The 18621-nt window shown below is 32.3% G+C and overlaps 1 protein-coding gene across 1 annotated transcript; it reads right to left on the reverse strand.

Annotated features, from left to right (window-relative positions):
- Positions 1-16230: 16230 nt before the first annotated feature.
- Positions 16231-17280, reverse strand: LOC143624720 (glutathione S-transferase U19-like). Its single transcript, XM_077095283.1, has 2 exons — positions 16960-17280; positions 16231-16810 (listed from the first exon to the last, which is right to left on the reverse strand). Exons 1-2 carry the CDS (start codon positions 17278-17280, stop codon positions 16463-16465), a joined length of 669 nt encoding a protein of 222 aa, XP_076951398.1. The 3' UTR covers positions 16231-16462.
- Positions 17281-18621: the final 1341 nt, after the last annotated feature.

Below are 18621 nucleotides of genomic sequence, written 5' to 3' on the forward strand. Positions count from 1 at the left end.
GCCGATTAGAGTTTCCTTGATTCGGGTTCTTGTAGGCGTTCCAATTTTGATTGTTGTTGTTATAAGTGTTTGGAAACCTGTTCTGACTAGCAACAAAATCCATCTCTTGATTCATCAACGGGCACTCCAAAGTACCATGACCACCCCTTCACAACTCATACTTATCAACTTTGGTCTTGCTTTATTTCACCTCTCTAGTTAAACATTCCAAAGCAACAGCCACACTAGTGTCTAGATTAACCTGGTGCACGCCTCGAGAAGATGAGGGTGTACTAGTGACGAGAATAGAGTTCCCATGACGTGGCCTTTTGGCTTCCTCTGATTGGGCAAAACTTTCAAACATTTTATTGCACTCCATGAAAATCATACTATCCATCAGATTACCCCCCACAGTGGTGTCAAAACGAGTTTACGTTTCATAACTCAGCCCATTGTAAAACTTCTCAAAAAGAGCCCATGGTGTAAGACCATTCTGTGAACAATGAGATAATAGATTCTGGAAACGCTCCCAATCCTGATAATACAGTGCATCCGGCTCCATGTGAAATGTGTGGATTTGATCACGAAGATAAGATGCTTTGGCAGACGGGAAATTCTTTATGATAAATGCTGAACGAAGCGCCTCCCAAGTAGTGAATGTTCCTGCTTGTTGCGAATCTAGCCAAGTGGTTGCCCATCCTGCAAGTGAAAAAGGAAAAAAAATTGTAAGAATATAGCATCTTCAGTAGTACCTTGTAAATTGAAAGTCTTAAGAACACGGTTGAGCTGGTTAATGTGTGCTGGTGCATCTTTGTCTTCACGCCCATAATATTGGTTAGTTTGGGTGGGAGCATTCATGACTTATGATGGAATCTGTCATGAGTTTGGGTTATGATCTCGGCAATGATTATGGACGAATGGTTTCTGGTGAAACCATCAAAAGCTTGCTCAAAAGCAGTTCTATTGTTGTTAGCCATTTGAATTCCTGGTAAAATTCTTGGATTTAACAGTGGTGAACTTTGTGGTGATGATTTTGGTGTAGAAGCAGACTCTGATGGTTGTTTTTCTGATGATGAACTAGGCTCAGACTTCAACGGAAAAGGTCCAAGATTATCCAGTGGTGGTTTTTGCAAACGAAGATGTGGCATATACCTGAAAAACACAAATGACCAAGTAAGTAGATTAAAAAGAAAGTGATAAAAATTAAAACAAAACTACACTAAAATTAATTTAGACTCCTACGACTCAAATCAAAATAGCGCGTATGTAGCAAGTAAGTCTAATAGAAGCTAATAATGCAATCACCAGGAGTCCCCGGCAACGGCGCCAAAAACTTGATGTGCTAAAAGTAGTCAAATAATTATTAACTAAATTACGCTAAACTAGGCACTAAGTAATACTCTAGACTCTTTAAAACTCGACTAAACTACTGACTGGCAAGTGAATCGATCGACTCTAGTAAAGCTAAGTAAGTCCGGATATCGAACTCACAAGACTCTTTTAATTACGTAAATTAACTAATTAGACACGAATGACCGACATGACTATTTATTTTATAATTATTAAAAGGGGGTTTTAAATTAATTAATATTAAACTAATAAAAATAACTAATTAAGAAAAGACAATTAATAAAACACAAGAGAATTTAGTTTTACTGACTCAGATGATGATGAAAAACCACCTTGGCTGAAATCCTCAAAGTTTCAGTTATCAAATAGTTTGAAAATAATTGTTCTGGAACTTGGATTGTAAAATAGACACTTAAAATAAAACCCAAACGGGACCCCTGACCCTTCTCAAAAAGACACATATTAGTTTCTAATAAGTTTTAAGACACGCCAGTTTTATATATTAAACTCCCTTACGGTCATTCAAATAATTATGAACAAGTACCTTTAAAGTGAAATCTAGCTACCTTACAACACAGAAATCAAAGGTAATTTAATAAACTCAATTGACTCGCAAGAAAATGTTAATTAATCAAACTTAGATGGACTCCTTACGAATAACTAAATCTAGAAATCTTAATCAACAAAATCTAACGGATAACCAATCACCTTACAACTTTCTAGATTAGCAGCACACTTTTATTTGTATGACTAATAATATTATTCCTATTCAAATTCAATCACAAACTAGTCAAAAACACACAGTAGATGACCTAACAAAATCCTATCATATGAAACAATCACCAAGGATAATGTGGAATAGTAAAATTAGAACAAGCAAAACCAAGTACACATACGCACACTACAACAAAAAGGGCTTTTTAGGACCTCTTGTGTGAGACCCTTGTAAAATAAGGTCCTAAAATCTATTTAATAGGACAAATGAATATTTGGGGTCCTTTTACAATATACGCTACAGAACCGGTGTCCTAAAAAGTTATTTAATAGGATGGATGACTCTTTTGATCGTATTATTATATAACTTAATAAGACACTTAAAATGTAAATCCTAATAAAGTAATCTATAAGACATGTAGTTGTTGGTGTCCCATTATGTGGTAATGTAACAGGACACTTTGTCACTGGAGGTCTTATTATAACATAACTTAATAGGACACTTTGTAGTTAAGTCATAAATGTTCGGTGTTATAGGACCCTTTCTAGTCGAAGTCATATAAGAACATAACTTAATAAGACATTTTACACTATGGTCATATAACTTTAACCTTTATAAGATTTATAATCATTGTGGTGTTATTATAATACACTGTAATAGGACATCTGATATTTTAGTCATAAAATATCTAGTTTATAGAACGCTTATTCGCTAGTAAGAGTATGTTTGAAATCCTCATAAATATAAAGGTTTTTTTATTAAAACAAGAACAGATATAAAAAAAGAAATAAAATTAAATTAATTAAATAATCTTGATAATTGTTAGGTAACTTCGAATATTACATAAAATCGAGGCATTAAATTTGATCAAAGATAGCTGGAAAAAAAAAAGAGGTTTCAAACCTTTAATTACATGTCAATTTATTACCTAGCACGCTACTTTGAAATAATAAAGTTAAAAAAGTTTTGCACCTGCCATGGATCGAACACGGGCTGCATATTGTTTAGAAAAATAACTTGGCATGGCTCAAAAACAATATGATATGGGTTGTGTATCCTTTTGGTGAAATTTGAACAAACCACCAAGACATAACCACATTTTATTAACCAATTCTCTTATCTAGTTTATCTAGTTTTTTAATATGGATAACAAAATTTTCACTATATACATATTATAGCTCCGAAAATTGATAGCTTGATTAGTTGTTATTATCCAGCATAATCATCCATGACGTTAATTAATAAGTCAAAACTAAACCATCGATCAATTCATCTAAGTTAGAATTTTCATCGACTTCATGTATATGACTTTATAATCATGTCATTTTCAAGTTTTGGTATTACTTGATCATGTGTATTTTCTATAATTACGATGGCTTCTAATATGAATTTCATTAACTAGTTTATGTAAATTGTGATAATCAGTTGTAGAATAATATAAGTTATATATTGTTAAAAAAAGTTTTCGAAAAGAAAAATATTGTTACCTCAGTTTATGTTTAAATGACTAGTGTATGTTTTATGCTTATAAATTGTAATAATCTTTTTGGTATGATTGTTACTTATGAGAATAAGTATAACCCTAAGCCCAAGGAATTCTACTCGTTCTAGCCCGATACCATAATCTAAAACCCGATATATTCATATAATATTGGGACGGTTTACACGTAGCTTTTCACCAATATTTGTACAACACAATAGAAAGTGTAGTTACTATGAGAAAATATAAATTATAATGGCCCAATATTGCATATTAAGAGATTATGACCTAATAACTTTCATTAATCTAATCTAACTATGTTATAAAAAAAGAAAATAATAAGGATGATATGGCAGTCTCACATTCATATTTAGTCTAATCTTCATTCTCATTCATCCTTCTTATCCGTGGATTTTGCGGCAAATCAAATTCGGCAAATGGGTTAGATTTTTCATTATCATCCTCTAATTTCTCATCTTATTTATCTTACCTATCCATGGGTCATGGATCAAAAAAATTTTGATAAATAAGTTATAATTTCCATTCTAATTCTCTAATCTCTAATATCATTTAACATAGTTATCAATGGGTAATGTGTTAAAACAATTTTGGCAAATGTTTTATATGAAGAGGTTTTTTAGAAATTTGTAAATTGGAGATTCTAGATTTCTTATTTTTGTACTATATATTTTATTTATTTTTTACCTTTAATTTTGTTCATTTTTTAAAATAACGTACTTTATTTATTTTTATTATTTTGACAAATCTCGTGTAATACACGGGTTCAAAATTTAGTAGTTAATATTCGAAATGGGATATGTTTACGTTAATGAGTTTTTTTAACAACTTTTGAATTTACCCCTATACCTGAGTGAGCATTTATAAGACGGGATGTTAACCGTCCATATTAATTCTGACACTCTGGGTCTGACTTTGTGACTCACCCATAAACACATTCAAGAAGAAAAACCCACCATTGTGTAAAAACATTAATTGAACACTCTAATCACGATAGATTGACATCCATTATGCTTTTTTTATGAGTAATGTTTGTTACATTTTGTTTATTTTTTCAATTGTTTAATCAAATTATGTTGGTTTATTATTTTTTTATTTACATTACGAGTGAAGAATAATATGTTGCTTTAATTTTAGCATCGTTATTTCAATTTTTTTAGGATACTCAAAACCCGATTAACTAAATCAAAAAAAACTCAATCCAAAAAACCTTAACACGAAAAATTTGTGAGAGATTTAAACTGAGTTTCGGGTCTATATTTAAAGCTTTATAACCTGAAAGCCCTGGCTTTAAACCTGAAAAACTAACCCGAACTCCTAAAAAAACACCCATTGAATATTTTAAATTATAAAATAACCACAGTGGGTGGTTCTAAATTAAAATACAAAGGGATTAACGGGCACTAGCTTAAAAGTTTTTGTTTTCCCTCTCAATCACTCTAAAAATTTTATTTAAGTGGTTCAATCGGGGTTATGATTGAATAAATCGCAACTTCAACCCACCTTCAATCCTAGGTCAGTAATAGGAAACGATTAGGCTCAATTGATAATATTGCATGATTGTATGTTTATGTGCAACGATTGGACTATGTGTTTTTGTTTTTTAATTTGTTAAATTCTGTATTCATTGTTTCGTGCTTTAGTTTGATCCATATAATCTGATTTATAGGAGTTCAAGAGAAATGTTTTGGTTACCAACAACATGCCCATCAATCAACTGTTCGATGAATTGCATACCACTAGGGACTCGTGAAGGTTTATTCTGATTGAATTGTGTGATGGTAATATGTTATTTCTAATTTGCAAATTGCTTAAGTGAAATTTGTAAATTAACTGACTGATGGTAATAGTTTTCCTGTGTGATGAAGTTTTTGGAACTAAAAATTATAATTGTGCACACTGTTAAGAACTTATTTTATGGGAAGGTATATATTTTTTTATTTACGAATTTAGTATGTAAAATGTAAGGCCCCGATCCCGGAGTTCTACATCGGACGTTAAATTTACTCATAAACACAGTTCTACAATCAGAGTTAATTAAAACTTTCGCGGAAACGTTAACTTAAATCATTCGTTACAAAACATTTAATCCTCTCTTTGAAACCATAACATAAAAACATCATAATTGGAACTTCACTTCTTCCATCTTCAGATGCCAGCCCTTCAATCCATGTCATGTACCCTCCTCATGCTAGCTCATTAAAGATATTTACCTGCAAGCATAATAAAAGTCAGCTACGCTGAGTTAATTCTAGTTAATCAGGCGACATACAATACATACACATATCGTACATACATACATATCTTAAACTTGTATAAATATCTATAAGAGGAACGTTACGTAATATCTACTAAAAGAACTATTACTGTTGTCCATGCTATAAATTCTCCATAGGAAGAACACTCTATATATATTATCCATAGAAGGAACACTCTATATATATTATTCAGAGAAGGAACACTCTATAGACTTTCCATAGAAGGAACACCCTATAGACTTTCCATAGAAGGAACACTCTGCTATCCATATAAGGAACAATACACTATCCATAGAAGGAAGCACTATACTATCCATAGAAGGAACATTATACATTATCCATAGAAGGAACTCTATATATTATCCATAAGAGGAACAATGTATATAAGTTATTATCTCATGTCCATGTAAGGAGCTAATCACTTCCCTCGGCAATACTTGCAATATCCTAAGATCGTTCACTTACCGACAAGCAATCATTTGTATCTATCACATATATCATACATGGCATACTCTTATCATTCATACATTATATATAACATACATATCTGTGATCATAACCCAAAAGTACATGCAATATCCGAAGATCGTTCATGTACACATCATACATATATCATTCATACATTACATATAGAAATCATATCTTTAAACTACCACCTGGCGGTACATGCAATATCCGAAGATCTTTCACGCACCGTCAAACGTTCATCATACATGAATCACACAAGGTATACACTTACCACTTAGGGTAAGTGTATTAGTTATCACATCGAGTATGCACACAACCCCGAAAACATAACAAGGAAGTGGGGCTAGAAACTCACCTGAACTCGGTTACGTTCACCGTTGATGGTTACTCCTTCCGTGAGATGTGTACGGCTAACTGTATAACAATTACACGTAACGATTAACAATCACTACCCATATCACCTTTCTAGTCTAATTACAACCCACAACGAACGGGGGTCCACGGGCAGCGCCCCTAGTAGCGGGCTTCTAGGGGCGTCAGCCCCTGGCAAGGTCCAAGGGGCAGAGCCCCTGGCTGGGGTCGAGCTGCCAGGTCAGCCAGGAAAAACTTTTATTTCTATTAACTGTCATAACACATTTTCCATTAGAATTTTAAATCCTTATTTAATTCGCCATCTCATTCCCTGTAACGAGTTAAGCCTAATTCGTTATCAGAACACAGCCTAATTCGTTATTCACACATGATCTGATTTGTTATCCTTCTTTAGCTGATTCGTTAATTTAGTTCATCATCTTTCATGATCTGATTCCTAACCTGGTTCGTCATCTCGTCATAACGAATTGGCAAGTAACGAATCACCTGATTCGCTATCTGGTTCGCTAGTTGATTCGTGATTCTGGTTCGTTGTCTAGTTCGTTATCTTAGTCTAACGAATGGATAGATTCGTTATCCATTTACACGAATGAGTCCCATTCGTCATATACGCGTAACGAATTGATCATCCATAAGGAACTACCAACAGTTCTTATCCAGATCTTTGACTATAGGGTCAAAGTCAAAATCATCAAGAACATAACCAGTCAAACTTCATCAAATCTGCAATTAAACCCTCATTTCACGATGAAATAACACGATTTAGGTATCAATGGATTCGTCTATCCAGCGCCTACAAACCCTAACCATTCAATCGTTCAAACAGTCGTGTTTATAGGGTGTGATTTAAACATATATATACGGGTTCTTTAGGTTAGCAATTAACCTATCAATCGTTAATGGGTTTCAGCAAGAATCATCACGTTTGGTTCGTTTTTATCATAAGTATACAGATCTAAGATTATCTAAACGAATCCGGACCTAAATGAACGATTCCTAATTATATACGCACCTTAAACGAGTCGAACTACGAATACGGTTAAGCCTTGATGTTGTTTTGGTTCTTCACGACAATCTAGCACCAACGAGTTCAGGTTTCCACCTTCGAATCTTGGCTCGGGTTATAGGATGGTGTTGTGTGTGTTTTTCAATGTGTAGGCTATAGGGTAGAGATAAAAATGAAAAGGATTAGGGTTTAATGGGTATTTATACTCCCTTAAGCCCATGGACCTAAGGCCCATCTTTCCTTTTTGGTTCATAATTAATTCCATCTAAAGCCTACTTATTCTTTCATCTCTATTATTTTATTAAGTCTCTACTAAATTAAGTAAATTTTCCATCATAGATGAATAATATATAAAATATTATTCTTGAAAATTTCGGGATGTTACGTAAAATTATTCAACAAAAAAATAAGAATTTGGATTGATGATTAAAACACCAATTTTTCTTAAAAGAGGGAGAAAAAGTTAATATTTTGTTGAAAATTACATGGTATAAATGGCTCTTTAATTTGTTTTAATCATTTTTATGTGTTATTATTAATATTATATCTGTATGAAATTTATAGAAGAAAAGTTTGAAATGAAAAATGCAGGACGATTTTGCTGAAGCAGTCACAGCAAAAGGTGTTCATCTTACTGAAAAGGAACATGATGTATTGTTTCTATGATCAAGGATAAAGCAACTTAGATGCTTGTTAGTAAAAATGGTTTTCGTAGGGGAGTTCTTATTTAAGTGATCCAATAAATAAAAAAAATTGATTCTTTGATCCAACAATACAACTAGTTTAGGTAGGTTGATGATCCATTTATTTATTAAGAAATATTTTTATCTAAATTAAAATAAAAAAAATGCAAACTTTCATCTCATCCTCATTCAGACTCAAATCCTAAAGTATAATATATGTTGATTATATAGTGTAATATCTATGATTTTGTAGATAAACTGATAAAGCGACGCAAAAATACGTGAGCGGTAACGTGCTACACAGGGGTTTTATTTGCAAAAGAATGCAACAAGTCAGAAACTATTATGTTCATTAGGATGTGCATTCAATCATATCAATGAACTAAGAGAGATATTGGATGCTGCACTAATTGAAATGTCAGATGTAAAAAGATACATTATGAGTTTTTTCTTAATGTTCTTGTATGTTTATATGATGATGGTACTGATATGGGTGTGGTGATGCAGCATGCAGTGTCATTTAGGTCTTTCTCAAGCAGTAGGTAGGTCTTGAGATCCCGAATGATGAGTGTTCTTTTGTTATAAATACATATATTTTGTTTCATATTGTTTGGATGTAAAATGATATAGAGTGTAAACAAAGTCAAGCGTAACCTAAGCTCAACATTGAAGAAAAAAGTGACCCAACCATATAAAAAAAAGAACTTGTTATGAACCGCATTAAAAATGATTGGTTTTTTACCGCATAGTGTTTTTATTAGTAAACTATCAATAAAGATCATGAATATTTTTATCGTGCTTCTAACTCGAAGAAATGCTTGAGTAGTGGCGTTTAGATTGGCAGATTATAGTCGGGAACAAAGAGAACTCCTGCAAGGTATGCACATCCTGTCTTCATTTCGGTTTATAGGTGGTAAAATGAGCAGGTCAGGTGGGTTGAAACAGGCTAAGTTGGCTCGTGATGAAACTTGTCAGCCTTTAATGCGGTTCAAAGTGGGTCGGGTTGGCCGTGAAGCATTATTTTGTCACTTTTTTTCTTGAAATTTAATAAGAATTACTCTACTAAATATAACTAGCATTGACGAAGCTTCATTGAGGCCCGGGGTAGCCCCGGCCCCCTATTTTTGTGCGTATTAGGGTAAATTTACCCGTTTTTGGCCGAAAATTTTTATACGTAGTGTAAGTTAAGCCTTTTTCGGTCGAAAATTTGAGCCCCCCCCCCCCCCAGTTTGACCTCAAGGCCTACACGCACTAAAGGGCGTTCGACAACACATATCACACATTATTACGGGTTTTTTATTAGCACCAAAGGGCTTTGTATTAATGTTGACTCTATTATGACTTATTTATTTCAATTGCTTCCTGATTTTAACAAAAGGATCTTGCTTTATATTAATCTTTAATGGTGACTAACAAACATTTTTCTGTGTTTTGATCAGTGGCAAAGAATTCAGGCTTACGCTAGTGCTATTGAAGGTTTGTGGCTGATGAAGTTGGTTGCACGAAGTCATGGAGGTTTTTGGATGATTATTTATTTTTGTGTTAAACTGAATGCTTTAATAATATTTATGTTAAAAAATAAATAATTTAGACTAATGGTCAAGATGGATGCTTTAGCAGTTCTAGCTATTTTTAAAATGGTTCATTGTTTGGATATGTTGTTTATTTGCTCACTTTTTCTGTTCCAGCTATGTTTTTATTTGTCTTTTAAGGCGGTTGATTTGCCGCCATATTTGATTGAAAAACATCATATTTGCTCACTTTTTTTGTACTAGTGAATAGGTAAGCACATGTCAAAACATTTTATAAGTGTCCTAATATGTTTTTATTGGGACGCTTTTTGGGTTGTTAATGAATATATTATGCGACCATAAAATTAGTTTCATAACCTTATTTGGGATATCAGGACTTTTATTCTTGGTACTAAAGTACTGATAATGTTACACCATAAGGGTCTTATAAATTAATTTTTAAGGACGCTTGTATGTGTATCAAAAGATTAAAGGTAGGTAAGTACGTGTTAAAACATTGTAAAAGTGTCCTAATATGTTTTTATTGGGACGCTTTTTGGGTTGTTAACGGATATTTTATACGACCATAAAATTCATTTTATAATCTTATTTGGGATATCAGGACGGTATTTGAGTTCCGAGACTTATTACGACCCATTTACATGAAACGCTTTTGTCGTTGGTCCTATTTAATGAAAGGTCCAATAAAATAGCATTTTAGGACGCTTTTGTGCGTACTAAAAAACCCTTTTTATTGTAGTGGCATCAATTAAATAAACCAAACAATTTACTGACTCATTAAATGATGTGTTGTAAAACACACTTACTTTCCATATAGTTTTATCTTGATTTAAGTACTTAATTAGTTTAATTATTAACTTTTATGGCTTGTTTATGCTTATTTTTACAAAGATTGAATGTTTACTTGTAGGTTATGAAAGTTGGTGGAAAAAGAGTGATATTTGAAGACTTTAGGGGCTTAATTGGTCAAGTTTTAAATCTACAAGTCAAGGCCCAACCCAAGCCCACAAATTCAAGCCTTACAAGCCATATTATATTAATTAAAAAAAAGAACAAAACCCTAACTCTACACAAAAGTTCCGATCGGCCAGAAACTAGGGAAGAAAGAAAAATTGGTGGCGGCTAGGTGAGGGCTATTGGCGGCTAGGGAAAAAGAAGAAAGGCTCGGGTTAGTTTTATACAGCTGCTAGGTGCTTTATAAACTCGTAATCTCAGCCATAAACCTTAAGTAATTCATTCATAAACTTTGTCTCTTGTTCAAGAACCCTAACTTGTTAAATTTAAGCTTTTTATTGGATTGTCTTGCAAGTAATTTGAAGTTTGACTTGTGTTTGATAGTTCTTGATCATTAAATGAGTTTACTTATATTTATATTGATGTTTATGAAGCTTAATTTGAATATTAGCTGTTGTCTAAAATCAATGATAAGCTAAAGTAGTTAGTTTTACCAAAGTTAGATGAATATTGTTAGGTTTTAGTAAGTAGTTTGGATTGTTGATGATCATGGCTTGATTTGTTAATGTAAAGTTTTTTTTAACATTGAATTAGGTTGTGTTTAGTGACTGTGAATTTGTTAATTACACTCATATACCTTTTGCTTTGATTAATTGAATGAGTTTTGATTGATTGTTGCTTGTTAGGACTCTTTACTTGGTGTTTAGGGTTTCTTTGCGGGGTGATCAACCGTAAGGTTTAAGTGAGTGTATTAATTGAATATATTCAGTGGGTAGACACATTCTTAGAGACCGAGAGGTGATAGGAAGTAGGGTCGTCTCATTGCTTTTACTGTTAGGATTAGGATCGCGCGAGAGCGGGTTCGGTTCTTGTCAGGTTTGGGTTTGTGAGCGATTAGTTGACCTAGTTTAAGTTGAAATAAATTGTTCCTCTATCCTTGGTTGCGTAGTATTCGTCTCCATTAGGGTAGTGTGTCGGTGAGACCGATAGGAGAGTCGGCATTAGAGCACGTTAACAATTCGTCACCCGGTTTGTTCTTAAAATCAACTAAGTGTAGGTTAGGGTTTGTTAGTGAGACCGAGAGGTAATCTAGCTTCCTGAGTGAACCTTAGTTGTGTCATTCCTCAGGAGCCGGTGTCGTGAGATTCTACAATCCAATAGCTTACTATACCTTCAATAGGATTCTTACCTAGGTAGACGTCTTTCTCATTGATATATCTTATTTTCACAGTTTCGTTTAGTCTTCTTAAATTAAGTCTTTTAAGTTAATTAAATTAAGTTAGGTTAAATAGTTAATAATATAAAAATCATTAAAAAATATATTATTCTTAGGTGAGTCTTATTAGGGTTAAGTATTAGATACGCTTTCACGTGTTCTTGTGTTCGACACTCGGACTTCCTTAGTGCTATACTATTAGTGATCGGTACACTTGCCAGTTTTGTGTGGCTTCTTTAGGAATTTCGTTTAATAAATTTAAAGCTTAGTTGTGAGAGCATCGTTATACACAAATCATTAAACCATAATGAAAAGTAGTATTCCAACTAAAATCAAAACATCAACTCAGGTTCATCTATAGCCTAGGTAGTCTATTAAGTTTAGCCTAGCATCTCAAAATCAAACAAAATAATACTGAAAGGAAACATGGTGAAAATAATGAAAACAGAATAATAAAGATGATAAAACTCGTAGTCTTCAATCTTGAACATAAAGCTCTTCACCGGATGTTTCCTTGCCTTTAAAACAGCCAAATATCTTGAATATATGCTCCTAGAAACTTCAAATTTGTCTGGTGGTTGCGGGGCATTTTTCAGGTTAAGGTTAAGGGTTTTTATATAGTGAAACATGGCCTAAAACCTTACCAATTCGTGAAATAATATGGAGATAACACCTTTATGCGCTGCGCGACAAGACATGGCTACTTTGGCTGAGCGGCGCGGTGTACTCTATAGGGGGCTGACTAACTTTGGCCGGTCCGACCGGTTCTCCTTCCGGTTCCTTTCATGATGCGTTCCGGCTTCTCGTTTAGGCTTATTATGACTCGTTTTTCGCCCTTTTCAACTTCGTTCAACTTTCGGAACCTACAAAACACAAATATGTTTATAGTATACAAATCTTAACAAAGACAAACAAAAACTAATAAAATAATACATTAAATATACAAGGGAAATATATATATATAAATATCAATACGTCCCTAAGTTTATAATAACATGTGGACGTTAAGGAAATCAAATCTAGTCTAAAGTATATATGACATGTTTCCATGTCACATAAAACGTTGAAACTTCTATTGTAGTTTTCCTAGAGATATCAAATATTAGTGGGATCCTTAAATGTCTTAATCATAACTTGCAACATTTACAAGAAGCGAGGAGTGAAAACTTGATATCATCTCAATTTACATCTCTTGTACAATACACTTCTCCATAACGACAATGTTCCATCAGAACTTATCTCCTTACTATCTAATGCCACTCTTACAAAAGTTTTATTGTTACTTAAATATGGGCATAATAAGATTTCACACCCAAACTAAAGTACTCCTCAAACAAGAGAAACTACAAAGACTAACGTCATAATTAACTTGTTTTTCTATTAGAATCTATTGGTCTTAAAATATTGATCCTAAGCATGATAATTTCCTAGAGGCTCCTAAGGTTAGTGGGAGCAGTAAAAGTCCTTATAATGACTTGTCATAAGTACAAGAGACGGGGAAAAGAGAGTCATTAAATTTTACTCAAAATATAACTCATATTACACTCTTGTACACCATACTGCATCAACCCTTACACACTTAGAATCCTAAAATAGATAGCAACCTAACCAAGAGCTAATCCATAAAACTGAAACTAGTAATAAACCCAATAATCAACTTAGGAGGTCATATAGTTTTTCTAAAACCTACTAACTATGATTAAAATTATAACCTCTCTAAATAAAGTTGAAATAGATGCTTGAAAGTTTACCGATCCTACCTCGTTCAGTTAAACCATTAAAATAAATAAATCTTCTGAATGGAATAAAATTATTATTAGAAAAATTGCATTTATAAGTAAGAATAACTTTTGGGATTTGGCTGAATCACCTAACAGTGTTCATAACTAAACTAAAACCTAATACAAACGTTAAGACACTAAGAAGCACGATTAACTGTTATAGATTATATTCAAGAGGGAATTAATCATCAAAGAATCTTATTACTTATATTGCAAAAGATTTATTTGAGGATCATCATTGTTCAAGTAGCTTATAATAGATTAGATCTACATTAGATAAACATTAAAACAACTTTCCCTAACAACTGACATAGAGATTTACAAGTTTATAAAATGACCTAAAAGTTATAAACTGAAGGTCAAAGAATATATAGTCTGTAAGTCAATAAAATCATAAACACGATTATTTTATCAAAAACCAAATGGATTAATGTACTTACCTCAAGATGAGTGGAAGCAACTAAAAACCAAACTTTTCCTTATATATATGACATTCTTTTGACAAGTATCTCATGGAGGGGTCATAATGAACTGGTAACAACACCTAAGTTATAATGACACAATATGTTTATTAATCACAACAAAATTGTCAATGAATGTTGTTGAAAATTTATCAGTGGAATCATAAGTTTATTGACTTCATATAAGTTATATAATGAAGACTTACTATGATAAAATTAGCTACCATGTTTTCTCAAACAGTAACAGTTCGAGGGGTGTTGCATTAAATTTGATATGAAACAAATTATTCGTTTATGAATGAATCCAGGAAAATAATTTTTTTTTATCGAATACATTCATGATATGCTTAAGGATCTCATAATTAAAGGTCTATCACTTATAAGTATTATGAAAGCGCTTATAATCATGGCAGGTTTATTGATTACCATGTGCAACTGCATATCGTACTATGAATAATTAACTATTAATTCTTCCTCACCAATTTTGATTTTATATGTCTCCTAATACGTTCTGCATGCATAATGACATATAGACAAATTATTATACAAATCAAATATTTAAAGGGCTTACTTCAAAATTTTGATAATAAGTATTTAGGTTTTGAATAACAATTGTGGTATGTTTAATGAGGGTCTTGAGTTGATGCTCATATCAATGACTGAATTTCTTTGCTCTAGTTTAAGTTTCAAACTAAAATGAGTGTTAACTCCTTATCAGGCTTATTTAAATCTCATTTTAAATGAATACTTGACCAAGTAGGATAATGTAAGAATAAATATTTAATATATATTTATTTATATATGGCCATTATAATCATTTACATTGTATTAGACCATATTATTAATATACCTTGTTATATATTAGCCAAATTATTAATATACCTTGTTATACATTAGCTTAGTAATTATTGATGGACCATATTACCCTTACTAGCTAATAATGGGTTTTCCCTTGTATGTATATAAAGAGAATTAAATTAACATCATAACCTAATTACAAATACATAAACCTAAATAACCATGTCCTCTCTCTCTCTCTCTCTCTCTTATGGTTTCTATCAAGAAACCTTAAACATCATCCTTAACTACACATCCTAAAGAGAAAATCGACCAAGCTGATAATTATGCCGTCTGTATCATTGTGTGTTGCTATTGCTGCTCACCTTGTTGTAGCAGGTTAATAGATCCAATATTTATCATGTTATCTATTACTTTTATTAATAACTGATCAACACTTCATGTAGCACTTTTTTGTAGTTTTGTACATGTTAATTTCTTCATCTTAGATTTTGAAGTGTCTAGTCTTGATTATGTACTTTGTATGCTTAATTGTGACTAATGATGATCAATGAAGTGTTAAGGGACATAAAAAATTCAAGGATTAAATCAATGTCAAGTACATGAACAAAATAAACGAACAGACATAATATAAAGTAAAACTCGTTTTTATTATACTATTTAAAAATATAACTTAAAAAGACAAATACAATAACTCACATTGATTAAATCCTACTTGGTTGTAATCTATATGTAGATAAACCTAACCAGGGGTGAAGGTTATTAGGGGCCTCGGTTGTCTCCGGCCACCCCCGTTTTTTCACTTCATAGTGTAAAAATCTGTTATTTTTTGAACATTTTTATAGGTATTGAGTTCGGACACCCCTTAAAATATTTTTTCATAACTTTGACCACTCTTTTGATTAAGCCCAAGCTTGTCACTGAACCCTACTTGATAAACAAGAAAACTAGGAAACCCTATTATCACACTATAGGCTAAACCACCTCTTTTAGGTAACCGTACTTAGAAATTACTGCTTTTAGAAGTATCTAGAGCTTTCTTTTTTAAGCTTGATCACATTGTCAAATCTAAAGGTTATTATTTCTTATATCCAAAGTATTTTGTTTTAAATTATTCTCACACTCCGTATATATGTAAGTAGTAAATGAAACCTAACAATAATCATTAAACATCGTTCAACAAAATATCCAATTTGATTCAACAAGTCAACTAAAATCATACATTGAACTCATTCCCCCTCAAATGCGACATATATCAATGCTTCCAAACGTGAACCTGAAAACACTTATTAGTCTTTTTTTATTCCCTATCCTCTCTTCACAAATAAGAGAGCTAATCCACAAGATGATATTATTATCATTATTATATAAAGCCAACAAATATTATTGAGTTACTCCAAACCAAACATCTTCCTCATCATTATAACAAAGTTGGTGATATTCTCAGGGTTGGATAAAGATTCAGAAACGGTTTCTCGAGCCCATGACCGAGTGATCCATGCTGCCAGTTTCGGGTAGTGATCCTCCAACTTGAAGTCACCAAACTTCTCGTAGGCTGGGAAATATGAGGTTAGACCTATGAGAAGTATGTCAACAAAACCAATTGTATCCCCATTAAAGTAATCTTTGTCACCCAATGTTCCATCCAAATACTTCATGATATCGAGGAAATTGATCTTGGCAACTTCTACTTCATCTTTTTCGTTTGAGCTCCAGATGGCACGACCAGCCGGATGGACCTAGGATATGCATATTGGTATATTGAGAGAGATGATCAAAGTGTGAAAAAAAAAATGGTTATGAGAGCTTAGAAAGTAATAGGACCATTTATACTAACCCATTAATTATTACTCTGTAGTGTTTTGCTACAAGAAAATCGATTACTTACCTTGCGGTCAATGTAGTCAGCCCAAAACCTAGCTCGGGACTTCTCATATGAACACTCGGGTAACAAGGGTTTGGCGGACCAAACTTGATCGATGTGAGTGATGATGTTAGTGGACTCAGCAATCGGCTTGTCATCATGCAAGAGCACGGGCACTTGTTTGTGGACCGGGTTGGATTTTAGCAACAAATCACTCTTATCATTCAACAAATCTCTCTCTTCGATCTCTTCAGAAGCAATTTCTTTCTCAGCCAAAGCAACCTTCACCCTCATGCAAAATGGACTAGCCCACATGGTCAAAAGCTTCACATCACCCTTTGCCATTTAATGTTTTATGTGTTTCTATAGTGTGTTTGTGTTTTCTTATTATTATTTTTAATGATTTTGTGAGAAATAAGGTTTCTGTTTATATAGAAGTAATGTTGGAGTTTATTGTGTTCACCCCTTACAAGAAAAAAATTGTTTTTGCCATATACAAGTTGTTTCATGGCTAAATGTTTACTGGCTGACGACATAATGGCCGGCACAATTGCATAAAACCAAACACACTCAACGTATAAAGTAATGCATATAAATTAACGACTGCTTTTTTTTTTACTCTTAAGGTTAGATTTATAAACGTTTTAGGTTGTAAGAGCTTTAAATTAGATTAATAATTATTAGTAATTCTATTTTTTCGTTGCGGTGAAACGGGTTAAATGTGTTACAGGTTTGAAAACTACCAAACATTGCGGCGATTATGTGCCGAGAAGTCGGTCGGTATCGGTATCGGTATCAGTTTGTTATGTTAAAATATTTGTTGCAAAAGTTTTCTTATAAAAATTGAGGGCGACAAAATCAATATGTAAGTTATAAAAGCAAAAGTTTCATTACGAAAGTTTAAGGGAGAAAACGTAAATATGTAAGTTTTAAGGATAAAAATTTTATTACCAAAGTTAAGATGTTGAAAAGTATATATATGAAAGTTTTATGGTAAAAACATAGTGAAACAAGGTTTGTAATTAAAGTAGGAAACACAAAAGGTATATTTACTAAATTTGTGTTGTAAAACAAACAAAAATTGATTAATTAAAGTAGAGAGACGAAAAACTAAGTCCGTCAAATTTATGTGGTAAAAATTTAATGAACTAAAGTTCACAAATTGGATTTTAATATATATATATATATATATATATATATATATATATAAAGAGAGAGAGAGAGAAAGAGAGGATCAAGACATAACTCCTTTTTAGAGAGATAACTTGAGAACTAATAAAAAAATATTTTTAATTTTAATTAAAAAATATTTTATTTTTTTTCTTTCATCCTTCTTATATGTTGTTATTCTTCATCACAAAAAAATATAAAAAGAAAAAAAAAGTCGTCGTAATGCATATATGTAACACGTCGACTTTTTTATAATGCATATGTGCAATAGTTTGTATTTTGATATGAGAAATTGTGTTGAATAGCATATATTCAGTTGTTTGTATTATATATTTGCAACAGTGTTATATTATATACAAAAATAAAAAAAATCGATATAATGCATATGTGCATTAGTGTTGTATTAGGTATATGTATTAGTGTGCATTGCATACAATAAATAGTGTTGTATTTGCATATAATTAATAATTTGAATTGTATAATGCAATTGTGTTGTATTATATGCAATAAAACACT

The sequence above is a fragment of the Bidens hawaiensis genome, unplaced genomic scaffold (genome assembly GCF_021521415.1).
Source record: "Bidens hawaiensis isolate Kalapana, Puna unplaced genomic scaffold, B.hawaiensis_p1.1 tig00000416_1, whole genome shotgun sequence".
Lineage (NCBI taxonomy): Eukaryota > Viridiplantae > Streptophyta > Magnoliopsida > Asterales > Asteraceae > Bidens > Bidens hawaiensis.

Coding starts and splice junctions, on each gene's coding strand:
- LOC143624720 (XM_077095283.1), bottom strand. CDS start 17,280: ATGGCAAAGGGTGATGTGAAGCTTTTGACCATGTGGGCTAGTCCATTT. Junction 16,811..16,959: donor CTGACTACATTGACCGCAAG/GTAAGTAATCGA, acceptor TGCATATCCTAG/GTCCATCCGGCTGGTCGTGC.